Source organism: Lagopus leucura, unplaced genomic scaffold (assembly GCF_019238085.1).
Source record: "Lagopus leucura isolate 7727_CA_CO unplaced genomic scaffold, USGS_WTPT01 Super-Scaffold_100002, whole genome shotgun sequence".
NCBI lineage: Eukaryota > Metazoa > Chordata > Aves > Galliformes > Phasianidae > Lagopus > Lagopus leucura.
In genome coordinates this window covers 1,403,289-1,416,092 of record NW_024962263.1, presented here as the reverse complement: position 1 = coordinate 1,416,092, position 12,804 = coordinate 1,403,289, and the positions used below count along the sequence as shown (strand labels likewise).

At 46.6% G+C, this 12,804-nt stretch overlaps 1 protein-coding gene across 2 annotated transcripts in view; it reads right to left on the bottom strand.

The window, feature by feature from the left end:
- The window catches only part of SLC66A2 (solute carrier family 66 member 2), a 58,564-nt gene extending 50,301 nt beyond the window's left edge, over positions 1-8,263 (bottom strand). For both annotated transcript variants that reach the window (XM_042869522.1, XM_042869523.1), the window contains exon 1: positions 8,061-8,263. In XM_042869522.1, the coding sequence (XP_042725456.1) occupies positions 8,061-8,263 (203 nt within the window). The remainder of the gene's footprint in view (positions 1-8,060) is intronic.
- Between the last annotated feature and the right edge of the window lie 4,541 nt (positions 8,264-12,804).

The window sequence follows — 12,804 nt, the reverse complement described above, 5'->3', positions numbered from 1 at the left end:
AAATCCCCTCCAAAAGAGGGAGACAGATTTGGTGGATAAGGAATGTGGTGGAAGGCCATTCCTGGACAGGCAGAAGTCCAGGAAGAACAACCACTTCAACAGCCTCTTACTGTCATCCACTAAGCAGGTCACCTTGTCATAGAATGAGATCAGGTTTGTCAAACAGGATCTACCATTCGTAAACCCATGCTGACTGGGCTTGATCCCCTGGTTAACCTTTAACTGGTTCATTATGGCTCCCAAGATTATCCATTCCATGACCTTTCCTGGCACCGAGGTGAGACTGACAGGTCTGTAGCTTCCAGGATCATCTTTCTGGCCTTTTTGAAGACGGGCGTCACATTTGCCAGTCTCCAGTCCCCAGGACATCCCTGGTTAGCCAGGACTGCTGAAGGGTGATGGAGAGTGGCTTGGCAACCAGGTCTGCCAACTCCCTCAGCACTCTAGGGTGCAATCCATCCAGACCCATCCAGCTTTCAGAGCAGGTCCAAAATGATCTCATCACGGATTATGCAGGGCCTACTCTGTTCCCCACCCCTATCTACCAGCACAGGGGGCCGTGCACCCAGGCAGTAACTAGTCTTCTATTAAAGACTGAGGCAAAGAAGGCATTAAGCACCTCTGCTTTATTCTGATCCTTGGTCACCAAGTTGCCTCTGGCATCCAAAAAGGGACAGAGATTCTCCCTAGCCCTGTTGTTGCTGTTTATTGTTGTCCCTTACCTTAGTGGACAAGATCAGTCCTACCTGGGCTCTGGCTTTTCTAATTTTCTCCCTGCACAGCTTCATTACACAATTGCAGTTGCCATAAGTCACTTGCCCACTCTTCCAGAGACCATAAACTTGCCTTCTGTTCCTGAGTTCCAGCCAAAGGTCTCTGTTCAGCCAGTCCGGCCTCCCTGCCCATCGGCTCATCTTCCATGACTTGGGGATGGTCAGTTCCTGCACCTTTAAAACAACTTCTTAAAGTATTCCCTGCCTTCCTAGGCTCCCATGCCCTCCGAAACTTACCTCCCAAGGGAGCCATTCATCCATGGCCCTAAAGATGCTAAAGTCTACCCTCCGGAAGCCCATGTAGGCAGCTCTGCTGACTCCCCTCCGTGATTCCACAAGGACTGAGAGATCTGACATCTCATGATCACTACGCTCCAGACAGCCTCCAAGCTTTACACCCCCCACAAGACCTTCTCTGTTAACAAACAGCAAGTCCAGGGTCTTGCTTCCCCTTGTGGGCTCCTTCACCAGCTGTGTCAGGAAGTTATCTCCCACACTCCAGGAACCTCTGGAACTGTTCTCTTTCTGCTGTATTATAAATGCAGCAGATGTCTGGGAAGTTGAAGTCTCCCATGAGAACAAGGGGGAGAGACCTCGAGACTTCACCTGTCTATAAAGTGCCTTGTCTACCTCTTCATCCCGGTTGGGCGGCGTGTAGCAGACTCAATGAGCCAGCAGTGTGCTCCTGCAGCTCAGATGACCAGTAGTATCCTGCATTGTGTTAAAAGAAGGGTGACCAGCAGTGTGAGGGAAGTGATTATTCCCCTCTGCTTTGCCTTTGTAAGGCCCCACCTGGAGTACTGTGTGCGAGCCTGGGGCCCCCAGAACAGGAGGGATGTGGAGCTGCTGGAATAGGTCTAGAAGAGGACCATAATCAAAGGTCTGGAGCACCTTATCTATCATGAGAGGTTGAGGGAAATGGGCTTGTTTAGCTTGGAGAAGAGTAGGCTCCAGGGAGATCTCACCCCAGCCTTGCAGTACTTGGAGGGAGTTTACAAGCAGGAGGGAGACTGACTTTTACACGGTTTGATACTGACAGAACAAAAGGAAACGGTTTTAAACTATAAGAGGGTAGATTTAGGTTAGATGTTTGGAAGAAATACTTTACTCAGAAGGTGGTGAGGTGCTGGAACAGGTTGTCCAGAGTGGTTGTGGATGCCTCATCTCTGGAGGCATTCCAGGCCAAGTTGCATGGGACCCTGCTCACATCAGGGGGCGGAACTAGGTATCTTTAAGGTCCCTTCTGATCTAAGTCACTCTATGAAACACTACTTCAAGCTGCTTGCTCTACTCAAAATGATATAAGGACCTGCCCAAGCAAGACTCCTCAAGCTGCCTTGATCTAGGAGCACTAAAAGCTGCTGCAAAGTTAGGTGACAAAGGAAGCAACTGTGACATCCACAGTATTCAAAAGATTTGGACTTTCAGTATCAGACTATGAGGAGAGAGAACTTTCCACAGTAAAATAAAATACTGCAAAAAAACTCAAGAAGTCTTTTTTTCTCCTGTACTAGTTAACCGTGCAAAATAAAGAGGGGGAAGGATCTTACATTTTATCAGTATTCCAGCAGTCTAAAATACACTTAGCGCAAGGTCAGGCAATGAAGACAAAAGAAACACTGAAGTGGAGACTAACTAGTCACTGGGAAAACACCTAACTCCATCAGCACACCTTAATCCTGCTGCTCCAGTTCTGAGCATGTGCAAAACAGTAAGTGTCAATTGTGCAAAAGCAGCCCAAGCTAGAACAAACGTGTTGTGTCCTTCCCTAAGATGTGTCTTGCCCAATGTAGTTCTGCCTCACCTCACAAAGACAATTCCACTTACTGTGACAGCAGAAATCACCAAGCAATAGAAGTTATTACAGGCTTTCACCTCTCTGAATCAGCTTTCTCTTTGGGAAGTTAAAAAAAACTCTAAGCAAGATGGAAAGTACACAGAACACTGCATACCAACACAAGGGCCCCAGGAAACAATCCACAGTTACTTTAAAAAACAGCCAATGCAATGGCAGAATTTAATCAGCAACGAGCTCAAGAAATGAACTAGTTTACATTAAGATTTCTTGATACGAATTTCTGCTTGACATGTAAACTTCCATGACTTTATGCAAACAAGCTTCTCACTTGGTCATACAAAATCCTATTTTACCTTTACATTCTGTACAAAAGAGTGGTGAATTTTATATCTTGCAGTCTGGCACTTATAAAAAACAGGAAATTGCTCTCAATATCTGAGCAAGACTCTTCTAGTAGGCACTGGTACATAGCGAAGCACGGGTAATGCAATCTCTCAAAGCTGCAGTCACTCTTAAAACTGGGTTTACAGCATCATCTCCCCCTTCCCATATGGAAAATCTAACTATTCATTTTAGTCATAAAGGTCTTAGGAGTGCCTCCTTTCTACCCCAGGTCTTACAGATACAAGTGGACCAACATTTAAAGACAAAGCAACTCATGACATCAGGCCTTGACCCGCAAGTAGCACTGCAGGTGTTACAGCAAAATAAACATGGCTGGGTAAGTTTTGACATGCATCTCCCAGTCCAACACCTTCCTATAAATCACCTCCATCACATACTTGTCACAGTAAACCTCTGTTAGCAACAGGGGGCTTGTTTCACAGACTCCACTACAGAGAATTCCCAATTTTGACACATCTGAATTAGCTATCAGAACCAGCTTTCCCCTCCAGATGAACTGGTGGAACAACAGGTAGCAAGCAACTTCTGCCATGAAATTACAAACTCCATAGTTTTCATCTTTTCCTGACCGTTAGAACTTGCTTCCAAAGTTTGCCTTAAGGCAATAATTCTGTGATAACAGCTCTAAAACTGGAAGGCTTTGTGTTACTTTCTGTTGTTTAGGTTTCCCTGATGTTACTGCACGAAGTTTAGGCCACTGACCCCCAGAATTGCATCTCAAAACCTTTTGGAAGAACATAATTTAACTGAAAAAAATATACCAATCGTATTGTATTTACTATATGAAGCATGTTATGGAATGCACAATTGAATAAAGTCCAAAACCCTATGGAAATAGTGGGAAGTATAATTACTTTTGGCTGAACTTACTCAAGATACAACTAAGAATGCCTTCTGCTGACTTCTAGGAAACCTGTAGCTCCCCTTCTTTCAGCTATTTATTTTGATTTTAATACTCAAAGAAGGCACAACATCTCATTATAAGCTGTTTTAGAAAAAGAAGAGGGGAATGGGAGCGCAGAGAGAGAACTCAAAGCTCTTCTGCACCCACCACCCTCAACTGATCATGCAGCACCTCCTCACATCTGCCCTTGGTCTCAGCAATTCAAAGCGAGCAGCCAACAGACTGCAACCAAGAAGGCAGGTTTATCTTTGTCACCACAAATTCGGTGCTGCAGTGCTCTTCAAACCCAGCAGCACAGAACAGCTTCACCAGATCGCTAACCACCTCCCACTTCCACTCCAGTAAGGCCCTAGCCACCCCTCGGGTATTTTAACAACTGATCGTGAGCAAGAAGTCAGAGCTAACTCTAGCAAATACAGTAAGACATCTGCTAAACAAGAATGGTAATTGTTTGTATCAAAAATGCAGGAAGAAATTATAGACTTTTTGGAGCTTGTCACGCACTTTCCTATGTACTAGCACTACAAAGGTGTTCTGTGCTGCTCCTTTAACCCACAGTGCAGACCTTCTCTAGGCCAAGCAGCCCAGAGCAAAAAGTCAGAAATGACTATCTATGGGATCCAGAGAAGACAGATAGGTAAAGCAGCACCGACAAAGGCAAAAGACTAGAGTGAAGGTGCAGCTGATACTGATCATTACAACCAGCAGCTACACTAGCAACCCATAAAATCCTAACATAATTACCATGAAAAACATAGCTAACTTCACAATGCCTAATCAGACACAAAAATCTACTAACCACATTAGCAAATGGAGACCCCACTGTGCTGTGCTGTAGGCACATCTATTTTTCATATTTTTTTTTTTTAATCCTCTTTAAAGGGGCCAAAAACTTAGTATACATTAGACCTAAAGTTAGTACGCTTAAACATCCGTTCTTTCTTCTAAATGAAAGCCATGTGTACATCTTGCAGCTCAGTCCCCTCCCACTGCTGTTCCACAAAGTGATGGCATTAAACTCATGGTTGGAAGAGAATCAGGCCAAACATGTGAAAGCAAAAGCAAAAATCTCTTCCAAAAAAAGCTTTGAGCTACTGTGAAATACAGAAGCACAAAAAGTGGTTTAGTAGACAGCATGTCACTGTCATCACCAGCAAATATAAGTTCCTTGAACACACCCCAAAACTAAAGGGTTAGATGTGAAAGAGAAGCAGCAGTGCATCGGCGTTTTCTATCTTCAAACACGGCTTACAATTGTGAATAACATAATCAGAGAAGGAAAAATGCTCAGAGGAGACAACTGGCAACAAGGCTGTTATCCTGGCTCTTGGCAGTCCCTTGTTCACTGGGTACCATCACAGCACTACTACTGCACTGCAGTAGCTGCAACAGTTTGTCTAAACATCTCTTCTCAGAGAGGAAAAGTAATTCCATCCACCACACAGCAGATAATTAAAGAAGAAAGTTAAGTACAGTTTTAAGTACATGTGGAACCTGCCTGTTCACAAATAGGAAAAGAGGGAATTGCCCCACAGGTGAGGTGAACAGAGCAGAGTAGAGCCATAGGGAAAAGGTGCGACTGGATGCCTGGACACCTGCTGTGCCTCAGAGATACAGAAAGATCAGTGCTACTTGAGAGCGAAAACACAAAGAAACACTGTCTAAAAGGCAGGAGCTGTCTGCGTCTTGGCACTGCTTGTGTCTGAAACATGCAATGCCTGACTGATCCTCCAATGCAACTAGAAAAAATATCAAATTGAGGAAAAACCTGGAAGGAACACCAGAAATGATCACTGACTGACAGAAACGTTCCTGAAGTTAAATACATACGTAAACTGCCATTAAAGGCAATAACCATGGCCTGCAAAGCAACACTATTAGAACTGGAAAGTTTTCAAGGCCTACACCTTAGGTACTTCAGGGTGGAGAGGAAGTTGTGATGGCACAAACCATATCCATAACAACCAAGAGCAACAAAGAGAAGCTAAAAATCAACTGAAAAAAACAGACAAATATCAATAAAGATTTCAAAATTGAGATCTAGATGGAGGTCTGGACTGGTCTGATAAAGACTTGCCATAGCAAGCTACTGGTCAGACAGGGGAAAGTTTACAATGCAAAACAAAACAAGTTGTAGGAACAGCTCTGTTCCAGCACAACAGGTGTTTAGGTTAACATTTATGGAACAATTCAAAAGTTCTTGTTTCCCTCCAATGACTATTAGGTATATTGCTTACATCAAATTATCTAGAGTGCTACACATCCAATAAGGTACATGCCATCAGCTGTAGATGACATCAGACAACACAAAAACTGCACTGCCAAGCAGCTTTGTCAGCACATTTCAAACACGCCCACATAAATTAGAGGCTTTTGTTCTGCTACCTTATTCTATTCATCTTACTGTCAATTGCTGTGGACCAACAGGGATACCTAGTCTTTACAGAGAAGCTAAATATTCTCTTAGTGAATGTTGAATTGTCATTACGCAAATCCTTTTCTTCCAACAAAAAAATCAGAAGGGCACAGAGTGGTTTCTGCAAGCTCATGCCTGTCGTGGAAGTGGCTGCACCACAAGCCAGCAGCACCCCTTACATTGCCACACAGTCAAACAAGACTCCTGCTCCTGTCTGTGCATGTGCTGCACGGCGCCACTCAGCATCAACAACAAGCTCTGATACAACCAGAGCTAACACAGACCCAGTATGTGTCAAGGATATCATTAGGTGGCTTAGATACACACAGGATAATTTTTTTTTTTTAATTAGTCAATATAACCACATCCTTCTTCTTTTGAAATGTATAAGGCTGATATAAAACGTAACTTTTTCCATCATCTATAGTACTTATTCTTTTGCCTATCTCTTACCTATGTAAGAGATGTACCCATGTACCTATAACCAACTGAAAATAAGTTTTTTCAGTTCTCTCAAGTACACTCAAGTCTCATTTAACAGATGCACTCTCCTGGGTTACCTAGAAACTGCCAGCAACTCCACTCAGGTGCAAATCAGAACCAGAAACTCATTTCCCCCACTCCTGCCAGCTCCTCTACCTTCTTTTTGCCCTGTGCTGCTTTCTCCAACTCCTGTCCTACGCATTTCTCTTACAAATGCTTTCTTTCTCAAGATAACACAGCTCTAATGTTAACAACTAGCTCAGACACTGCAATGTTTCCTCAGTTCAACTGCTAGTTGCAGTCTCGGGAGAGGGTCGCCAGTGTTTCCTGCTCCAGCACAGTGCTTACATGCTGCATTTTGCTGAACATTACTCCAGGAAGACACATACACTTCAGAAGTCTGAGAAGCTTTAAAAAGAGATAAACCCAGCGGGAGGAAGCAGCCTGTTGCCTGTCAGTTCATTACATTCTACAGAGCAGCACATTACAATCAAAGCGTTCTTAGAATAACTGTTCTCTTTGCAGCCCCTTCCAAGACTTTTCCATCTTTGGGTTCTGAAACACATTCCCACTGTCTTATCATTCCCCTACTAGAGGTAATGATATATACCCACATATTTAGGTATATATAATGATCTACGTATCATTCCTCAATACTAGGAGTAATGAGGAATATCGCAAGTAAGTGAAGTTTACCTACAGAAGTCATGCTCTAACAAAGTTTTCTTCTTCAGCAGCACAGACCCTAACATGGAAACAAACCTGCCCTTAGATGTTGGGGAGTACGCTGAACACAACAACTGTGAAAATACCCCCCACCATTTACCTGCTTATCAAAACTATGGATCTGCAGCTGCAGCTGTGCATGGAGCTCTGGAAGCGAAGCTCTTTGAAGCCAGCTGGCATCTCGGAAAAATGCTCAAACGTCTGGCAAGCATTCCAGCAGTTTTAACACCACCTGGATGCTGAAGTATGCGTGCAGAACCGGGGCCTTCGCTCAAAGAACACTTCGAGGGCAAGGGAAACACAAACCACAGCAAGGAAAAGGAGCCCTGGCTGCAAACAAGCCTATTTACCAGCGTGTGAGAGAGCCCCGTTGGGGACATCAGAGCACCGCCCGGCAGCTCCGCGAAGGGCAGCAGTTCCTTCAGCCCGAGCAGCCACACACCGGACGGGGCGCGCCGAGCTCTTTGAGAGAGGGGAAGAAGCGCGTCAAGGCCGTTACTTCCCCAGCCTCCTAACTAAGAGCCCGGAGGCCGGCAGCAGGGAGGAGCCGCTCACCAGAACAGTATCCGCAGGATGTTGGCGACCAGCAGCACCAAGCACACGTAGGTGGAGAAGCCCTCGGCGTTCTGCGTCCGCCTGATGTCGCGGTACTGGGGCACGTAGGGCACCACGCCGCCGAACACCATGGCCGCCGCCGCGCCCCACGACGCCAGCTGCCGCATTGGGCCCAGCAGCCACTCCAGGCCGGCCGCCTCCATGCCGGGCGGCGGCAGGAACGGCGGAGCGCCGCGCCTCCTCCGTCGAGCTTCAGGCGGCCGCCACGGCCGCGCCCCGCCTCAGCCGGCCGGGACCTGCGGGCAGGCGGGACGGTCAGCGGCCGCGAGGGGAGGGGAGGGCATGGGGCGGGGCGGGGCGGGGCGGGAACAGAGCGCCAAGAGGGAAGAGAAGGGGCGGGGAGGCGGGAAAGCCGAGGGAGCGAAAGCGGACGAGAGAGCGGGAAAAGAGCAGCGGCTCCCCGCGGGCGCTCGCGGCCCCCCAGCGGGCCGTGGGGCGGGATCCCCGCGCGGCACCACCCGCCCCCGCCCCTCCTCCCCTCGCACGCGCGCGCCCCGACCTGCCGCCCACGCGCCGGCCGCCGCCATCCCGCCATTCCGCTCCGCCGCGGAGCTACGGGAACGCAGAGCTACGGGAACACGGGGCCGCCCGCCGTGACGCCGCGCTCTACGGCCGCGTTCCACCGATGAACAGCGAGGCCGCCCCGCCCCGCCCCGGCCGCCGACCCACCCCCACCCCGGCGGCGGAGGGAGCTAACCGGATCTCGCTCTCACCGCCGCTTTTTTCTTTCAGAGGAACGCCGAAGGTTGCGCAGCGGTGACTTCAGCAATTGCTGCTGCTCCGCAGCGTAAAAATACCTGCAGCCTGCGCGGCGGGACGCAGGAACCAACCGGCCGCAGGAACCAACCGGCCGCGTTCAGCCGCGTTCGACAGCGAAGCCCCTTGTTCCCAGTTGGGGCTGGGTTTTGGTGGTGGGTTCTTGGTTGCGGTGGGATTTTTGGGGGGGTTGCTTCACAGGTGATCGCTGCAGCAACGGATGCTGCACGTCTTCTAACTCGTCTATCGTTCTGTCCATTCATTTTAAAATCTGAGTACTGAAATGGTTTTGTCTTCTGCGTTAGGCAAATATTGCTATGTCATCCGAAATTCGGGAATAAACTCATTAACTCCAATGTGTTTGTGAGTAGGCATTCTTTATCTGTGACCTCAGGTGTGCGGGGGGATGTCCCCACGCAATTACAGAAAATGTATGTAGCAGTTAAAGCTGAAAAACTAAGGCCTCTAACGAGGAAGAGAACAGTGGATAGCAAGGAAAAGCAGAGTGCTATTTTAAATATAATCACTGCTAAGCAAAAATTTTTTGTCTTACATTTCTTCTTTGGTTTTCTGAACTTTGGAACTTTTCTAACTTTTCCATAGCTATTTTTTTAGCTTTGCAAACACTTTCATAGAATCATAGGATAGCCAGAGTTAGGAAGGACCAGTAAGAATCACTGAGTCCAGCTCCTGCCTCCACAACGGACCACCCAAAAATCGGACCATTTGCCTGAGAGCATTGCTTAGATACTTCTTGGACTCCAGCAGGCTCGGTGATACGGCCACTGTCCAGGGGAGCCTGTTCCAGTGCCTAACCACTCTCAGTGAAGAATGTTTTCTTGATATCACAGAAACGTAGAACCTTAGAATCACAGAATTGTTTGGGGTGAAGAGGACCTTCAAGATCATCTTGTTTCAACCCTTCTGGTATAGGCAGGGACACCTCCCACAAGACCAGGTTGTTCCAAGTCCCATCCAGCCTCTAAATCCAGGCTCTAAATCTGCCCTCTTCCAGTTTAAAGCCATTTCCCCTTGTCCAGTCATTACATGCCTTTATAAAAAGTCCCTCCCCAGCTTTCCTGTTGTCCTCCTTCAGATTCTGGAAGGCTGCTGTAAGGTCCCCAGAGCCTTCTCCAGGCTGAAGAGCTCCAACTCCCTCAGCCTGTCCTGGCAGGGGAGGTGCTCAAGCCCTCTGATTATCTTCATGGCCCTCCTCTGGACCTGCTCCAACAGCTGGATGTCCTTCCTAAATCCATCCTGAACTTCCTCTGTCACAGTTTCATGCCATTCCCTTGGGTTCTATCACTGGTCACTAGAGAGAGATCAGCACCTGCCCCTCTGCTCCCTTCATGAGGAAGATGTCAGCCACAACGTGGCCTCTTCTTATTCTTCTCTTCTCTGGGCTGAACAAAACAAAGGAGTTTAACTTCTGCTCACAGTTTTCTACTCCATACTCTTCAGCATCTTTTAGCCCTCCTTCATGTCCTTTTTGTACCGTGACACCCAAACCTTCACATCAGGCCACATGAGTGCAGTGCAGCGTAAACTAGGACAGTCACTTCCCTTAACCAGCTAGCAGTGCTGTGCTTGATGCACCTCAGGAACTGGTTGGTCTTCTTGGCTGCTGGTCAACTTGCTTCCAACCAAGACCCCCAAATCCTTTTCTGCAGGGCTGTTCTGCAGCATTGCATCCCTCAGTCTGTATGAACAGCCAGGGCTGCTTCTTCCAGGTGCAGAATCTGGCACATGCTCTTGTTAAACTTCATGTGGTTGGTGATTGCCTAGCCCTCTGATTTGTCTAGATATCTCTGCAAGGTCTCTCTACCCTCGATGGAATCAACAGTTCCCCCAGTTTAGTATCATCAACAGACTTGCTGAAAGCATCTTCCAGTCTTACATACAAGTTATGAAAACATTAAAGAGGACTGGCCCTAAAATTGAGCTCTGGGAAATCTCACTAGTGACTGGCTGCCAGCCTGATGTAACCCCACTCACTACAACCCTTTGGGCCCGACCCATCAGCCAGCCGCTCATCCATCACATTATGTTTTTCTCTAGCTGTGTGCTAGGCATTTTGTCCAGAAATACACTGTAGGAAACAGCATTAAAAGCTCTACTGAAATGCAAAATAACATCAGCTGGCTTTCCTTCATCAACCAGATGGGTGATCTTGTCATAAAAGCAAATTAAGTCAGTTAAACAGGACCTTCCTGTCATGAACCTATGCTGGCTGTGACCAACAACTTCACTGTCCTTCAGGTGTGTGTCAGTAACTCTAGCATAATTTTCTCCCTTATATTACCAAGCACTGAGGTGTGACAGACAGGCCTGTAATTATCAGGGTCTTCTTTCTCATCCTAAGATCACTAAAAGATCATCAAGAGGTCCCTCAAAGCTCTCAGAGTATGTTGGGATGAATCCCATCGGGCTCCATGGACTTAATATAAACCCAAGTGGAACAGCAAATCCTGCACAAGGTCGCGGTTGACTGGGAGTTCATCATTACTACAGTCACAGTCCTCCATCTCGAGGTCAGAGCCCATCATCAGTGTTGAAGACAGAGGCACAGAAGGCATTAAATGTCTCTGCTTTGTCTATGTCCTTGTTTGTAAGATGACCGTTCTCATCACGTAAAGAACCAACGTTCTCTCTGGTCTTCCTTTTGTTGTTAACGTATTTAAAGATTAACTTTTTATTGGCTGCTACGGTATTGGCCAGCTTCAACTCTAACTGACCTTTGGCCGCGCTATTTTTTCCCCTCTAAAAGACAAACAGCATCCCTGTAGTCCTTTCATGCCACCTGACCTTGCTTCCAGCAGCCATACACTTTTTCCACCTAAGCTCTAGAAGTTGTCTGGCCAAGCCAGCTTCTGCCCTGCCTGTACTGGGGCCAGGCCTATTTCATATCTTTACTGATGATCTGGATGAGAGTTCCTTAAAGAATAACTCATCAGTGTCATCATCCTGACATACTGGCATTTCCACTCCATAAAACCAGCTTTGTACTATTAGCCTAACACAGCTTTATATTTGAACTACGAGAGCCATTTGAATTAGTTATAGACAACACATAATAGAAGAACCAAACTAGAACAGGGCATGGGGTGGAAAGATGGTGAATATTTCCTTTATTTTTCAATCTGCTTTGTAATTTAATTGCCCTTTTTCCTTTGCTATACTGGCTTGACACCATATTTTTTTTGATCTGACACTACCAACCTCACAAATAAGGAGAACTAATTGGACTCTTACCTAGCCACTGCTTAGCTGCTGTTCTACAGAGATTTGGCACAGTTCTCACTAGCTGGTTAGTTGTGTACTGGTTGCTCCTCCACATTTTCGGCTGTTTCTTCATGCCTGCAATCTCTTCACCACAAATAGGACACTGTGGCCTTATTCAAGATATCTGGATCCAAGGAGCCAGAACCATTTCAACTGCCTTAAGCAGAAAATATGACTGCGTGAGGGGGAAACTGCTGTAAGTATTCGGGCAGGAAGGAAAACTAGCAAGACTGTTATCAGGAGTAAAAAAAAATAATGCAGAACTAATACAGCTCTACTACCTACTCCTAAGGGAAAGAAGGTTAGCAACTAATAAACAGGTAAGAAGCAGCAATTATTTATTATTATCTCTGCCTCAAAATGAAAAAGCTACATGGATGCAACTGGTGTCTATATACAAAAGCAGAGCATATCAACACAGAATCATAGAATGGTTAGGGTTGGAAAGGACCTTTAAGATCATCTAGTTTCAAATTCCTGCTGTTGGCAGGGACACATCCCACAAAATCAAATTGCCCAAAGCCCCATCTCCCAAGCCTGGCATTGAATGCTTGCTTCCAGGGAAGGGGCATACATTGCTAGATTACTCAGACTGATTTTTCTTCCTTTTCTTGATTCAAGAAGAAAACAAGTAGGAAAATCTGCA